This window comes from Bos indicus, chromosome 5 (genome assembly GCF_029378745.1).
Source record: "Bos indicus isolate NIAB-ARS_2022 breed Sahiwal x Tharparkar chromosome 5, NIAB-ARS_B.indTharparkar_mat_pri_1.0, whole genome shotgun sequence".
Lineage (NCBI taxonomy): Eukaryota > Metazoa > Chordata > Mammalia > Artiodactyla > Bovidae > Bos > Bos indicus.
The window spans coordinates 26,105,555-26,120,987 of record NC_091764.1 but is presented as its reverse complement, the minus strand read 5'-3'; the positions used below and the strand labels follow the sequence as shown (position 1 = coordinate 26,120,987).

The window sequence follows — 15,433 nt, the reverse complement described above, 5'->3', positions numbered from 1 at the left end:
CGCTTTGGGAGTTCTGCAGGCTGCTCCCCATTCTCGTCCGCCACGCCCCCCCCCCCCCCCTCCCCAAGCTGCCTCCGCAGGCCTAAACCCTCTCCGCTCTTCAGACCACGGCCAGGTCAGTCTTGGTTATGAGGCTTCCAGCCGCCTCCCCGTCCTGTTCCCATCTGGGGTGGAGTGGGGGCTTCCCCTACGCCCCAGTGGGAAGGATGTTGTTCTCTTCCTAGAAAAAAATGACTGGGGTAGGCTGAGCATCCCTTCTCAGTCCCTTCACGCCGCCGGGGCTGCCGTCACTGCCCCAATGCCACAAATCTTTGCAAAGCTGTGGTTCCCCCAGAGCCAACCTTAATACCCCATTTATTAAGGAAAATATGTAAAATTCGGCATGGCAGAGGGAGGCAGCCGACTCAGCGCCAGAATCCTTCCTTGTCTCCTGTCAGGTCCCCCCTTCGCCCTTCCGCGCTAGCCAGGAGCAACCCGGCCCGTGGGGAGTGGGCGGTGGGTGGGGGTGGGGTGGGGGGTCGGGGGATGCTCCCTCTCCGAGAGAATTGGGTAAACATGGCGACCGCGGCGCCCATTTGCACACGCTACACAAATGCATCGCATTCCCGGTTGTTTGCAGAAAATTTACAGCTGAGTAATAAAAGTTTACGATCGACTCACAAGTTGGATTGGCCACAAGAAGTCATGTGGATTCCATCCATGAACGTGAACTTTTTATTGTGGTTTGTCCGTTCGGAGCGCTCCGCAGAACAGTCCTCCCTGTAAGAGCCTAACCATTGCCAGGGAAACCTGCGCTGGGCGCTCCCTTCATTACTAGTATTTTTTTTTTATTAATCTGATTAATAATTATTTTCTCCCCTCATTTAATTTTTTTCCTCCCAGCTGGAGTTGCCGGAAGCTGGGAGCACCTGAGGAGGGGGGCGGGGGGAGAGGCTGGAGTAGAGGGCACCCCTCTCTCCCTTCCCGACCCTCTAGCCCCCCAAGGGGCAGGAGGAATGCGGGAACAGGAGTTGAGATAGGGAGCTGCAGATGCCTCCGCCCCTCCCCTCTCCTAAGCTCTCCCTCCTGCCCCCTTCTTGCATCTCTCCTTAATTTTATTTGGCTTTTTTAATTATTGGGACTATTCTTTTTTATTTTAAAATTTCTATAAAGTATATATATATATATACATATATATGTATGTGGAGCTGAGACAGGCTCGGCAGCGGCACAGAATGAGCAAAGACGAGAAAGAGAGAGTGGGAGAGAGAGGCAGAGAGAGAGAGGGAGAGGGAGAGTGACAGCAGCGCCCGGTAAGTGTTTCCTTATTGGTTCAAATATGTAACTAATGGTCCGTAGCTGGGTGGCGGTTTCAAGATAAGGACAGCAGCGGCTTGTCTTGGTTAGAAAGGAGAGGGGGCGAGAGGGTGGGCGCGTGGCAATTATGGGAAGGAAAAGTGGGGGTGGGGGAGAAATTGGGTTAAACTGGAATATGGTAGTGGGGGAAGTATGTTGTCTTTATGTCACTGTACGCTGAAGTTGGGGGTCGGGGGGCCAGAGGACTGCGTGGGGCTCAAGGCCGGGGTCTAGTGCGCAGACCTTGTCCTTACCTGTTATAGATCTGCGGCCTTTTGGCTAACGGGACTGGGACAGAGAGGGCTCGGGAGCTCAAAATCCAGGGCAGAAGAGAGAACCTGTAAGCTGTAACCAATGCCCTCCGAGCAGAGTCAGCCCCCCAACCCCCAAACAAACTTTCCAGTGCCCCCTCCCTGCTCCGCAGCCCCCTCCCTCCCGGAGAGCGCGACCGCTAGAGCTCACACATGCGCAGTGCGGGCCCAGGGCCTGGCCGCGGAGCAGGAAGAGAGCGCAGCTAGGCGGGCGGCGGGGCCTGTTAATTGGCAATTAGGGGGGAGGCTGGTGGCTGGTGCGCGTCAGCGGAGGGGAGAGCGTCTGCCCACCCCCTGCTTCCACCCCCACTCGAGCGGATGGAAAGATGGGAGGTGCTCTGCACTGCGGATGGATGGGTGGGGGTGGGGGACTCCGTACTCAAAAGCCATCTTGTGCTTGGAGAATGGGGGCCAATCTGCTTTTTCTCCCCCCACCCCCGGCCCGGCGTTCTCCACCCCCAACCGCGGCCACCCCACCCAGGATACCAACTGGACTGCTTCACCCGCGTAGCCTGGCTGCTCTGGGCTGTGATCTGCCCTGTCTGGGGCGGAGGTGGGAATTGAAGAGGCCCTAGAATGGGTGGGGACCAGTGACCAGGCCTCGCCGGCAGGGCCTCCTGAATGAGCAGAGGTAGTGAGGTCTCAATGCACGGCTGGGGCACGACTGACTTACGGGGTCGGGACTCAGAATTGGGCGGCCCGGAGGGTCCTGGGCGCTGGGGATCTTCCTAATAATTGGTGCTAATGGCGTGTTGTATAGTCTTAACCCAACACATATGGTTTCATAACACAGTGGCTTAATTTCTTCCAAATGTACGTGGCCCTGAATGTGTTGCAGCTTGATATATGACCCCGCCCTGCTCCCTGGCCTGGGTCCGAGGCGGCCCCTATATGTGTGAGCTTCTGTTTATAAAGGGCAACGCACACACACTCGCTTACACACCCAAGGCAGACACACCCCAGAGCTGGGGGAGGGGAGGGTGCATACTTCTAGAGAGAGATCCGAGAGTCTGGGGTCCAGAGTCCCCTTCAGCCCGAGCCAGGAGCACGCCCCCCCCCCCATCCTCTCCCAAACGCGCGACTGGGCTTCTGCGCCAAGCCCGAGTGGGGGAGGGGACCACTCCTCGATTTCCTGTTTAAACCCAGACTAGTCGCCTGGGGGGTAGGGGGGGGGATAACCTGTTTTATCAAATTTTTAAAAATAGAGTTCGACTGCATTCAAATCAAACCCCTTGGGCCCGAGTTGACGGTGAATCTTCCCTCCCCTCCCCCCACAATCCCCTTCCCTTCCTCTCTTGCCCCCCCAAAATTCCCCTTTCGCAGCCGACATAAAGGCCTGGGAGGTATTCTCCCGGGGGAAGAAATGGCATTTTCTCTCCCCCTTCCCCCCCGCCCCCCCCGCAATAGGACTTCTGTGTGTCGGCAGAGGCGTCTGCCGAGGGGCTAATTTCGCGTTCCTTGTTTACGATCGAGAAAAGCGCTTGGCTCTCCCCAAATGGGCCCAGCCCGCCGCCCGCTCCGGCTGCCGCGCGCTCTTTCGCCGCCCCGGCGCGGCCCTGGGGCTGACGCCCCGGGGAGCCAGGCCGCGGCCGCTCAGACCCCGAGTCCGTGCGACCTGCAAAGGGCGAGGGGAGTACCGTGGGTCAGTGGAGGGGCCCCGGAGGCCTGAAAATGGGAGCTTTTCTCCTGGCGTATTCTGGGAACCGCCGATCGGTGAGGCCTCTATTTCTCTTTCGCTGTATTTTGTCTGCCCCCGCCCCAGCAGATGGCCGCACTGACTGGGGGAGGGGGACAAGTCTTTGTTCACCGCCCCCCCCCAGGACAACAGTTTCCGGAGAAGGCCACTCGGGCCAGTGGGGTTCACCTGGAATACTAGAGGGGGCCCCCTCCCTTTGGAGGGGTGGGCCTGGGCTAGGCTGGGGTATCACCTTCGGCCTACAGGGATCTAACCGAACGAAAGTGGTTAGTGAGATTTCACAGTGGTAGGGTTGGTGGTTGTCGGGTTAGTAGCACCATCCTGAAATGTCCTTATATATTATTTTTATACATTGATTTTCTGTCCCTTGTTGGCTATGGTCCTGCAGGCTCCCACTCATTTCACCCCTAGACTCTCCTCAGGACCCAGAGGGATGCAGAGACAGTCTAGCCGCAGTGACTGGCCCTAGTTTTCCATTTTCTAGTCTGGCCAGGGGAAAAACCCAGCCCCAAACGCCAGCCCCTTCCTTCCCTCCTTACTCTCAATTTTCCTTCCTTTCTTTCTCTCCCTCGATGGCACTCAAACAGAAGCACAAAAGGGGCCACCCGTGGCAACCCTCACCCTCCTTGCAAGCCAAATTCCCTGTGGACAAGGTCCTAAGAGCAGGAGGACACTCCTGTGATTATCTAATAATAGCCAGAGCAGCTGAGAATAGAATCGGGCTCAAGGACTCTGCACACCCAGAGCTAAGGCTGTGCAGAAGCCCTGAATCCATGGGTCAGGGTCTGATGACACTCCCTTGAGCCCAGGGCCCCCAGCAGTCTCCACTGAGTCCACTCTTTGGGTACCTCAGGCCTGTCCCTTACGGGGCTTTGTCAGTCCTGCCACGGGCTGTATTTCACACGCCAGCTCCTAGCTAAGGAGAAATGGGCAGAGCAAACCCTTTCTCCCCCTGGTCTGACAGTTGTGATCCCCACGAAGAATGCGACCTTGTTTGGAGAAGGCGGCCTTGTTGGGTTGGCTGTTATGTTCCGAAACCAGGCTTGGTAGCTTTATACGTTTATTAGATAGAGGCTCAAATGTACGGGCGCAGACTTCTGCACGAATATATACAGACTCATGTTTCCTCAGTGGTTAATTGTGTATTACCATGCCTATATGCGCTCAAACACCATTTTATGTGCGTGCGAAATTTTGTTAGCCCTCACTAGATGGGCTTAGGCTCAAGGAGGCACTGGGTGCCCTCTGTGCGTGCTCTGCTGAAAATGTGTTCGTGCTGGAATCGGAGTATGCGGGTATCAGTAACCAAGAGATGCCACAAAGGTTTTCTTAGACCTTATTGCCTTTGCTGTCCAAGCAGCTGGGCTGGGGAAAGATTGACTTCCTTCTGCTTCCTCTCCACACCTCCCTGCAGACTTCCCCAACTCAGGATTGTTTGAGCAGGCGAGCCCAGTTGTGCTGAAAGTGAGTTCGGTGGGAAACTTTGGTCGGTGAGGCATGCCTGTGAGCAGTTTTGAGCAGTCGCTGGGCCTTGGTGTTCGAAGCCTCACTGAGGCGGCAGAGAAGATTGGAGTGGTTAATAAGGTGGCCTCTGGGCAATGATCTGGGGCGGCTGTGGACGGACTAAGGTGCCTGGAGAGGCCGCTGGAGAAAGCCAGCCAGACGGATGAGGGTGCGGTGAATGCCTATCTCCCCACTCCTGCTCGCTCTGGTTGCTGACGGGGTCTCAGCTTTGCCTGTGTCATATGTGGAGCGGACTAGGGGATCTCAAAGTTCCCCAGAAACCTAGATCTGGTTACTGGTGGAACTTTATTTTAATCCTGTCTGCTACCCAAGCCGTAGAGATAGCTGAAGCTTGGTCTGACTGCCAGTGGGCCTAGAGCACTGAGTGTGAGCCAGGGCTGAGAATTAACCAGCCTTCTTTCTCCCTTCTGGGGCCAAGGAAAGACAGAGGCTGGGGTATAAATGTCCATTAAAACCCCCAGGAAAGAAAGTAAGGATGGGAGAGGAGCTGGCGGGGGTTTAACTCCACTCCCTAGGTGATCAGGTTCCTCCCCAGAATCTCCTGTCCAGACTTGCCGCGGGTGCGAGGCGTGCAGCTCTTTCCCATCTTCTCTCGCACCAAGGGCAGCCTTGAGCTTTTAGGCCTTGGCGGCCCCGAGTGCCAGGATGACATTACCCCCAAAGTGTGCCCCTCATCACGGCCCACGGCCTCTGCCACGGCGCTGCAGCCGCCCCTGTTTATTGTGTCTGTGAGTTGTTTACTTGTTTTGTCTGCTGCCACCCTGCGTCAGAAACCCGCCAAACAGCAAACTCACCCAGGAGAACAAAGTGCGGCGCTATCCTGAACTCCCTCCCCTTTCCGGCACCCCGCTCCGCCATTCCCACCTCCCTCGCTCTCCCTTTCCGAGGGGAGGAAGCAGAAATCGTCCTAAAATAGGGCAGCTGTTTATAGGGTCGGGGGAATTATGGAGATACCATAAACCTCCGGGTGTCCTGGTGGTGGAGAGACAGAGCAGCCCTCCCCTGGCCTCCAGCTTTTTTTCCTTTCCCCTGGCAACTGCTCGGTTAAGGGGGCCACACTCCTTGAGAAAGCCGAATCCCCCTCACCCCACTCCTTTCTGCAGGAGTTTTCCCTGAGACACAGGTTGTTGGGTTTTAAATCAGGCTAATGTTGGCGGATTCATAAAGCTAGATAAGGCATGTCGCTCTCCCCATCACCCTCCCTTCTCCTCAGCCCCCCAAAATAGCAGTGAATTTAAGCAAATCCTACAAAATTAAATTGCCCCTTCACTAAAGATCCTATAAATCTCCAATCTCGCCAGGTGTAGAGTCGGAGAGGCCGCTGTTCGCCTCTAATTTTGCTCCTGGCTATCAAATCTGAAAGAGTATTATCGAAGTAAGTAATATTCTCTCGTTTCTGAAATTAATTCCCCCCTCCCCATCTCTCTCCCTCTTTTCGCCAGCGCAGATTAAATGGTTCTTTCATATCTGCAAACAATAAAGGATCAAATTATTTATAGGGAAATGAGGACAGTGTTTCTTGTTGGCTTATTGTTCCAGAACTTTAATAATATTTTATTTTCAAGTGGGAAAACTTAGACCAGGGGAAGAAGAAGGAGACAGGTGGGGGGAGAGGAAGTGAGGGGAGGCAGGGAACCCACACACAAAACTCCTGCTGTATGTAGTAACTTTTATGACATTTACAATTTCCTCATGACAACTCACTGTGACGTCATAAATGCCGCGTTCTTGTTCTTGAATTTTACAATTCTCAAAACTTCCAAAATGGATCCAAGCAGTACTCTGCATGGAGGGATATAAGAAAAGCCAGAAAATTGGGGATCCTTTGTTTTCATTCTGGAGGCCAAAAAATATTCTGAGTGTTCTGGATTTTAATTTTCCCTCCTGGGCCAAACAGGACTATTTGCTTTCCCTCCCTGAAATGTCACTCAGGATCTGAATTCCCTCCCCATTCCCAATGGGGATGAGACACTATGTCTGAAGGCTTTCTGTATGCCCCCTCCTCAGTTGATACTCAGCTGCTTGGGACAGAGGTGGGAGGCTTGGGGGCCAGGCCCCTAAAGCCAGAAATGATTTCTTCCAAAGGGGGCCCAAATGGGCTCAGGGTTGAGTGCGATGGGATAGAGATGTTGAAGACCTACTGTACTTCTTAACCTTCAGCCAGAGAAGCCAAACAAATTCCGTTGTGGGAGTGTGTGTCTGCTGATGGTAGTAGCATTAAGTGGAGTGGTGGTAAAGAAAGGTCAGGCAGAAATCTGGAAAGAGAGAGAGAGAAGAGAAAATATGATGTGAGTTAGCTGAGCCCCTCCAGGTACCTTTCTTCTCTGTTTAATTGCAAATAAAGCAAAAGCAGCTTGGGTAGCCTCTCAACCTCTCAGCTCAAAAGCGCAGGCCTCTGAGGTGTTTGGGGCAGTTCTCAGGAGCTTGACATGCCCCATCTGGCCTTTTCCTCTATCCCGCCTCCCTGCTGCCCCCCAACTCCATTCAGCTGGCCAGCCTGGGCCCTGTCCCCAGAATATCAGCACCCCCAAATGGGATCCATTTCCGGGCTGGGTGTGTCAAATTTCACTTTTCTCCAAGTGTCTCCATGCCTCAACTTTGAAAGGAGAAAGAGCATTCTTTTTTGCAGTACAACACATGTGTGGAGAGGTATGAGCTCAGACAGTTTCCCCACTGGATCTTTGAGAAGCTGGGGGCTCCTTGGGTCAGCTATGCTGGGGTATCCCCAAGCAGACCCAGTTCCCTGCGTTCAGGTTCTCTGACGGACTAGGAAACTCTTTGCAAGCCTTTTACTCTGCATTCTGTGGAGATCAAAGGATCTCTTACACAAAACACTAGGCATTTGGAGTAGGATTTATTTTTTTAATTTTTAAATAAAAAAAATCCTATCATAAGCCAGTCGGGCCAACTGAGCAATCACTCTAGAACAGCAAAGCCTTAACCAAACAGTGCTATTGTGAGGTGAGCTGAACAATTATTGAAACTCAGCTTTCTCTGCAAGAGGGATTTCAGCCCTCGCCCAGTGGCACAAAAGGGGCCAGTGGGGCAACCGCTCCTCTCCCGCCCTGGAAGTCAAGGATCCAGGGGGTGGGCTGGGCAGCTGTAGGGGCTTCCAGGCAGCCAGGCGTTCAGGCCGACTGCTGAGTCCTGCGGCTCCAGTGCCCGCGTCCCTGAGCAGCCTTCGGAGGCGCCGGGCTGCAGTTGGCGCCGGCAGCCAGGAATGGAGTGTGTATGTATCTGTGTGTGAGGCTGGGTGAGTCACAGACAGCGGCGCAGAGTTGGGGGATCTGGGGAGAGAGAGAAGACTGGGAGAACACAAACTAACCAGGACCTCTGGAGAAGAATGGCCCCAAATAAAAATTCCAGATCTCATGCCTCTCACTTCACATACTCTTCCCCTAGAATTAATTAATATATTTCCCAGAGCAGAGTGGAAAGCAAAGGCAGGCAAGGTGAACCTTTCATGAACCCACCCATGAACCTCTCCAGGGCCAGAAGCCAGACCCAGCCACCCTCTCCCCAGTTCAGAGATACACAGGCCCCCAATCCCCAGTCTGGAGCAGGATAAGGCTGGAATAGGAGCCTTAACACTTGCCCTGGGAAACCCTCCAGTGTCCAGCCTCCAATGCAACCCTTGGGGACTCCCGACCAATGACTGCCCCCCATTTAGGCTCAGGGCACCTACAATGAGTTCTCTCCTATAATTAGTGTTCATGAAAAGCATGTGTTTTGGTTGCTGAGACAGGGAGCCGCAACTTTCCCTTTTATTCCTTTTCTGTATTTTTTGAATTCTGTTTTTGAATCCACTGATTCCAGCTCCGAAAGCGAAAATCCGTTCTTGCCGCCAACCCCCCTCCCTATTCCAGAGGCCGAAGGGGCAGAGCAAGTCGGAGACCAATGGGCCTGATGAGGGGGTGTTCTCTGATTTCTCTAGGCTTGTTTTATAGAAACAAAGAACTAGTTCTCCCCCCTCCTTCCCAGGACTTGTGCATATTTACAAGAGCTCAACTGCAGTTTTAATAAAACATCTGTTCTTGCTTCTGCTGATGAGTTTCCATAATTGTTTTCAGACAAATTTAACAGGAAAATATAAATATATTTAGAAAAACCCAAGTCCCAGCTTTCCCCCCATAGACAGTCGTTCTTTTGCCAAAAAAATAAAATTAACATGAAATGAGAAAAGGAAAATATAATCCAAGGGAGGGAAGATTCGGCTCATCTGACTTGTTCTCCCCCCTTGGAGCGAATCCTTCCAGCAAATTTCAGCTGCATAATTAAAGATCTAACTGAAGGAAGAAGGCTTCTTTCCTGAGGAACGAAAGGTGATGGGGGAAAAGTGTGTTAGAAACTAATTTTGCCGAAAGTCTTTAAGCAGTGGCAGAATTTATTTGTATTTCTGCTTCCCCTTCTCCCCTCTTCCAGCATTTCTGCCTCCCCCCACCCCCAGCAGCTGGTTCCTGTTCATTATAAATTGGCGAGACCTTTCCGTCTCTGCCCTCTGTTTAGGGATGTAATAAAACACTTAACTTTCCGGGGCTGAGACTTACATTCTGCTCCTCAGGGCGCCCACCCCCTGCGCCCACTGCCTTTAGGCCCCAAAGGGGACTCTCCCCAACTTAGGCACCCTTTTCCTCTCCACACTTGGTTTAGAAGGGGCTCAAGAAAACAAACCCAGGCATCCTTGCTGGGGAGCTGCAGCGCATGCTTCCCCAGAAGCCCCTTCTTTCTTCCAAGGTCCTTCCTTCCCCCACCTACCCATAAAAGAGATTTTAAAATACATAGAAAATCAACAGTCATTGAAAGCGAAACCTCATTAAGACATCCTATCTTCCATCATTCAATTTGTTGTACATTGCAACAATTTAATATCTTGAAGGAAATATCACTGACATGATTTATCCCTCTAGCAATCTCTCTCTGAAGGGGGGGTGGGGAGGGAATTTACTCTCTCTTCCGGCCTGTTCTTCGTGTAACACTGCTGTCCTTAGGGCAGAATTGAGACTGGGAACTCAGAGAGCGGCTACTGGTGTCCAGGGGGGCACTGACTTGTTCCTTAGTTCAGCCCCCTCAGCCTTCCTTCCATCCCCTCCCCACTTCTCTTTCCCTCTCCCTCTTGCCCTCCAGGGGGCCTGGAGCCCCAGCCAGCTGTTGGAAACCCCTGCCCAGGCATGCCATGAATTCGAGGACAGCTGGATTCTAGAGCGAAAAGCAGCTCATGCTGGTGTCTGTTTGTGTACCTGCCATGACACCCCAAAAGAGACAACTCATCTCAAAATTTCTTTCTTATTTTAAGAATCCTCCTCTACACTTCACCTTCATTTCCTTGGGGAGAGGAAAGTATGGTCCAGGAGAGGGAGCCTTTATAATTATAGGGGCCTTCCCCCTGTCCTTCTAAACACCAACACATTTCTCTCCTCTCTGAAGGACTGGGGCTGTATTTTTAAAAGCCAACACAAATTGTCTCGCAGGAAGACTCTTACATCCCGTTACGAGGTTCATGTATTAACTAACATGTTGTCTCCATCAGCTCCTACATACTGTCTGCTTTTGGGTTCAAAACTTTATTTTTCCCCCCTAGCGACACTCCAGGGAAACCTTAACGTTACAGAAGATGAATAAACGAGTTTTTTTCCCAGTGTAGTCCCGTTTATGGCTTTATTGCTACCCATTGATTACTCCGCTTTGTTACACAGAAGGAAAAGATCATAAAATCCGGCGACATCCGGGTTCTTGTTATAGCCAGTTCTCCCCCTCCCCAAAATGGTGAGGGGAAAATATGATCTGCCACTGTTCCCTTCGCTTGCCCCACCACCCCCCACTTTGTCAACTCAGAGCATTTTCGGCCTATGTTACAATATCAAAAGAAGTTTGGATTAATCAGGAGGAAAAAGCCCATCTGCACACCTTCCGCTGTTTCCGTTCGCCCACTGCGGCTCCTCAGAAGCCTCGGACTCAGCTGCCTTTTCCTAACCTTCTCTTCCTTTTTCTCAGCCCCCAGGTGGGAAGAAAATGGGGGTAGGGAGTTGCTGAGAGGCCTGGCCCCACCAGGTGTGGCTGGCCCTTGGGAGAGAGCGCCCCAGGAAACCTTGGCTGGAATCTCCAAGCCCCAGAGCTCAGGTCCAGGGGCATTTCCCTTGGCAGGACAGCGTCCAAGAGGGGCAGGGGTTTCTGCCCTGGGCAGGGGCTTGAGGCTGCAAGACGCTCTGTCTCTGTGTCCATCAGAGCCCCACCAGCTTTCTCTCTTTGGCTGGATGCTATGTGAATTACCCCAACGGCCCTGGCTGGCTCCAAATCATAAATTCTCACCAACATAAACAGGAGTTGATGTGTCTAGAAAGACTCTCAGAGTTCTTTCTTCTTCCTTTCTTCCTTTTTTTCTCTCTCTCCCACCTTTTACTTCTTTCTCTTCCTTTCCTATTGTATTTTAAAATAAATTTTCCCTTTTAGGCAAAAATGCTGTAAGAGTTTCCCCCAAAAGGGGTTCCTGAGCAGGAGGAGGGAGAGGAGGGCTGGGAGAGAGAGGAAGCAGATGCATGGCTCCTTTGCACACCTCAGCTCTGCCACTGCACCCTGAAGACTCAGCATTCCCTCTTTAGACTTAGGGGTTCCCCACATGCCCCCCGCCACCCCCAACTCTCAGACATACTCTACTTCCTCTAAACACCATGTCTTATGCAATTTCTTTCCATTCTTGATTTTTAAAAAAATTATTCGGGTAAAAATAGACTGGTTTAAAGATGGGAACTCGCTCCTTGGAGTATCAAACCAGATTTCCTGTAAGATTTCTGGGGAACCCCCTGAGCTGGGAAGGAGTTCCTCCTATGGAGAAATCAAAGTGTAATTTTAGAAGAGGGCAGATATAAAAGATGAAATCAAATTGAAAATACAGAGATTTCTCCTGTGGCCACAGCACAGCAAAGTTAGCTGGGGCTGAGAGATTTCCTGGGAGTGCAACTCTCCTTTTCTGGGCCTCAAGGCCCTGCTAGAGGACATTCACCCTTCCTTCACCTTCAAATCAGTTCTCTTACATATATATTTTTAAAAGAAATCCAAGTCTTACTTTCAAAGCACACACTTAGTCTCAACTAGGGAATCAACAGAAGCAGAAGCGATTTTTTTCCCCCTTCTTGACATCTGGCTTGCGATTGGCTAGGAGGGGGTCAGCTGACTTTGTCATTTTGTCTGTCCTGGATTGGAGCCGTCCCTATAACCATCTAGTTCCGAGTACAAACTGGAGACAGAAATAAATATTAAAGAAATCATAGCCCGACCAGGTAAAGGCAAAGGGATGAATTCCTACTTCACTAACCCTTCCTTATCCTGCCACCTCGCCGGGGGCCAGGACGTCCTCCCCAACGTCGCCCTCAATTCCACCGCCTATGATCCAGTGAGGCATTTCTCGACCTATGGAGCGGCCGTGGCTCAGAACCGGATCTACTCGACTCCCTTTTATTCGCCACAGGAGAATGTCGTGTTCAGTTCCAGCCGAGGGCCGTATGACTATGGATCTAATTCCTTTTACCAGGAGAAAGACATGCTCTCAAACTGCAGACAAAACACCTTAGGACATAACACACAGACCTCAATCGCTCAGGATTTTAGTTCTGAGCAGGGCAGGACTGCGCCCCAGGACCAGAAAGCCAGTATCCAGATTTACCCCTGGATGCAGCGAATGAATTCGCACAGTGGTGAGTTTTACAGCTCCGAGATATAAATTAAATAAACTGAACTGGCTTTATGACCGGCTTCCCTAGAAGAACGGGCGGAGAGAGTTTTTTATGGCCCCATAAAAACAATCACGCTCGTCTCCTCGCCGACGCCGAGACAGGGCCCCCTCTTCTGCCCCCTCTGCTCGCCTCCTGCTTGCTTGCAGGGGCCTGGCCCCCTCGGCCCCTGACGGATTGGAGGGCTCTAAGGCGAGTTGAGGGGGCAGGAACAGGGCAGGGGATGAGGGGAGGGGGTGGGGGAGCCCCCAAAGTCGAGTCAGACTGAGGAGAAGGGAGTGGGGGGAGAATGGGACAGAGAAGTGGGGAGAAGTTTCCCAGGGGCTAGGGCGCTTGGGGAGATGGGGGAGCCCAGACCTTGAGAAATGGGGCCTCATCCCCAGTGTTTTGAGATTTTTCTGAAAAATCAGCTTTTAGTTTACAGCTTCCTGCTTGGTTCTGTCCCCCCACCCCCCACACACCTTTCTTTGGGACACACCTACCAACCGGGGAGGGGGGGGGACTGAATGAGTTTAGGATCCTGGCTGTACCCCCAGTGGGGGTGGGGACAGCAGAGGGGAGAAGGCTGGAGCCGGAGGGGCCCGTGAGTGCTGGCCAAGTTGGGAGGGTCAGGGCTGTGCTAGGCTAGATCATCTGCAGAGGATGCCTTGCTGATTGTTTGTAGTGTGTTTTGTGCCCGGATCTCTAGGGGTCGGCTATGGAGCGGACCGGAGGCGCGGTCGCCAGATCTACTCGAGGTACCAGACGCTGGAACTGGAGAAGGAATTTCACTTCAACCGCTACCTAACGCGGCGCCGGCGCATCGAGATCGCCAACGCGCTCTGCCTGACCGAGCGACAGATCAAAATCTGGTTCCAGAACCGCCGGATGAAGTGGAAAAAAGAGTCTAATCTCACGTCCACGCTCTCAGGGGGCGGCGGAGGGGCCGCGGCTGACAGCCTGGGCGGAAAAGAGGAAAAGCGGGAAGAGACAGAAGAGGAGAAGCAGAAAGAGTGACCAGGACTGTCCCTGCCACCCCTCTTTCTCCTGCTCCCTCGCTCCCCCCAATACCCTCCTAATCACACACTCTATATTTATCACTGGCACAATTGATGTGTTTGGACTCCCTGAGACAAAATTAGGGAGTCAAATATGGACCTGAAAAGTCAACTCTGGACGCCCCCCTCCCTCACCGCACAAACTCTTTTCACCAGGCGCCTCCTCCTCCTCGCTCCCTCGCTAGCTCGTTCTCGGCTCGTCTGCAGGCCCCTTCCCCCGCCCAGGCCTTGGGGCTCGTCCCTGAACCTCGCTTTAGACTCCACAGATCTCCCTCCAAACGAGGACTTGGCCTCCCACCCCCTCGGCGCCCCCCATCCCCGCCCCCGTGCAGAAAGCTGGCTCCCGGGCCCCGGGGGCCTCTGCTCCCGGGCCTCAGGGCCCGGCCTGGCAGCCGGGGAGGGCGGGAGGCCCGAGGAGGGCGCGTCCGGGCCCCACAGCAGCCCCCAGGGCCTCCCCGCAGCCCCCGCCCGGCCCCTCTGCCCCAGCAAATGCCCAGCCCAGGCGAATTGTATTTAAAGAATCCTGGGGGTCATTATGGCATATTACAAACTGTGACCGTTTCTGTGTGAATATTTTTAGCTGTATTTGTGGTCTCTGTATTTATATTTATGTTTAGCACCGTCCGTGTTCCAATCCAATCTTAAAAAGGGAAAAAAAAGAGAGGGAAAATTACGAAAAGAAAAAAAAAGTGAGCGACGTTTGTTTAGCCAGTAGGAGAAAAAAAACAAATTAAAAAAATTCCCTCGTGTTACCTTCCTGTATAAATCCGACCTCTGGATCCGTTCTCGAATATTTAATAAAACTGATATTATTTTTAAAAGTTTATATCGGGATTTCTGTTACTTCGCTCGCCCGCCGGCCTCAGGCTTAAAGTTGGAGCAGGCTCTGAGCGCTCCCGCGTCTGCCCGCCGCCTGCGAGCCCCCGGCCCCCTGCACGCGCCTGGCCCGGCCCGGCACCGATCCCGGCCTTGCGGTTCTCCCGGGGGTCGCACTGGGGGCTGGGAGGCCTCTCTGGGCTCCCCACGCAGAGCAACGCACTCAAACCGCAAAAAAAAAAAAAAAAAAAAAAGGCCGCATGGGTTTGGTTGGGGGTAGAGTGGGACCCCGGGTTGGCCGCATTGGTCTCCGGCCCCACACAGGCCTTTCTTCCTGTCTTTGGTAGTTTGGGGTCCTCGGCTTCTGAACCCCGGACCCCCAAAGGCCAGAAAGGCTGCATCATCCAGGCCCCAGGTCGCCCCCGCCCACTCCTCGGAGTAGGGAGGGAGGCGCCGGAGCTAGCAGGGCAGCCCCCGGCCCGCGCCAGGATTCTTGCGAAACGTGGCGGAGGCGGAGAGCCGAGGGGAAGAAGACCGCCGGGATCTGAGCCCTTCTGCAGGGCCTGAGCGATTCAAGGACATCTCGGAAAAGAAAGCCTGGAAACTGATCTCTCGCCTGCTCTGGGACTCCTGACGTGGCCGGGACCAAATTCCTTCTTCCTTACTTCTCCAGCCCGTCTTTTCCTTACTGTTTCTTCTCCCCTCAAACTAGGCCAGTGAAGAGCGCAGCCAGACCCTAGCCCTTCCCCAGCTCAGGCCGTCTTTCCTAAGCCCAGCCAGAGAAACCTGAGTGGATGTAGGGGGTGAGGTATTGAGGGGGTCTCCCGGAGGAAAAAAATCCGCCAGAGTTTTCCAGACCTTCCAGATCCCCGCCAGCGCCCCCTCCAGCGCCTCCACCAGCGGGGGGGGCGAAGGGGGGCTTCCCCTGGCAGGGGCGGAGATTTCCTGGGGAAAGACAGGCAGGAAAGAATAAGACTTGGAGCTAGGGGA

The 15,433-nt window shown here is 53.3% G+C and overlaps 2 protein-coding genes across 5 annotated transcripts in view; both read left to right on the top strand.

Moving 5' to 3' along the window:
* The first annotated feature begins 576 nt into the window (after positions 1-576).
* HOXC4 (homeobox C4) overlaps positions 577-15,433 on the top strand; it is a 38,400-nt gene continuing 23,543 nt past the window's right edge. The window contains exon 1 of the mRNA XM_070788991.1: positions 577-1,292. The gene's annotated coding sequence lies outside the window, so the exon portion shown is untranslated. The remainder of the gene's footprint in view (positions 1,293-15,433) is intronic.
* HOXC6 (homeobox C6) lies at positions 3,139-14,453 on the top strand. 4 transcript variants are annotated; one of them, XM_070788993.1, is made up of 3 exons: positions 3,139-3,359; positions 12,329-12,554; positions 13,255-14,453. In XM_070788993.1, the coding sequence occupies exons 1-3, from the start codon at positions 3,318-3,320 to the stop codon at positions 13,584-13,586; spliced, it is 600 nt and encodes a 199-aa protein (XP_070645094.1). In that variant the 5' UTR covers positions 3,139-3,317; the 3' UTR covers positions 13,587-14,453. The 4 variants fall into 4 exon arrangements, with proteins under 4 accessions (XP_070645094.1, XP_019815964.1, XP_019815963.1 ...); XM_019960405.2 differs by having other exon boundaries at positions 12,209-12,554; XM_019960404.2 differs by lacking the exon at positions 3,139-3,359 and having other exon boundaries at positions 9,812-12,554.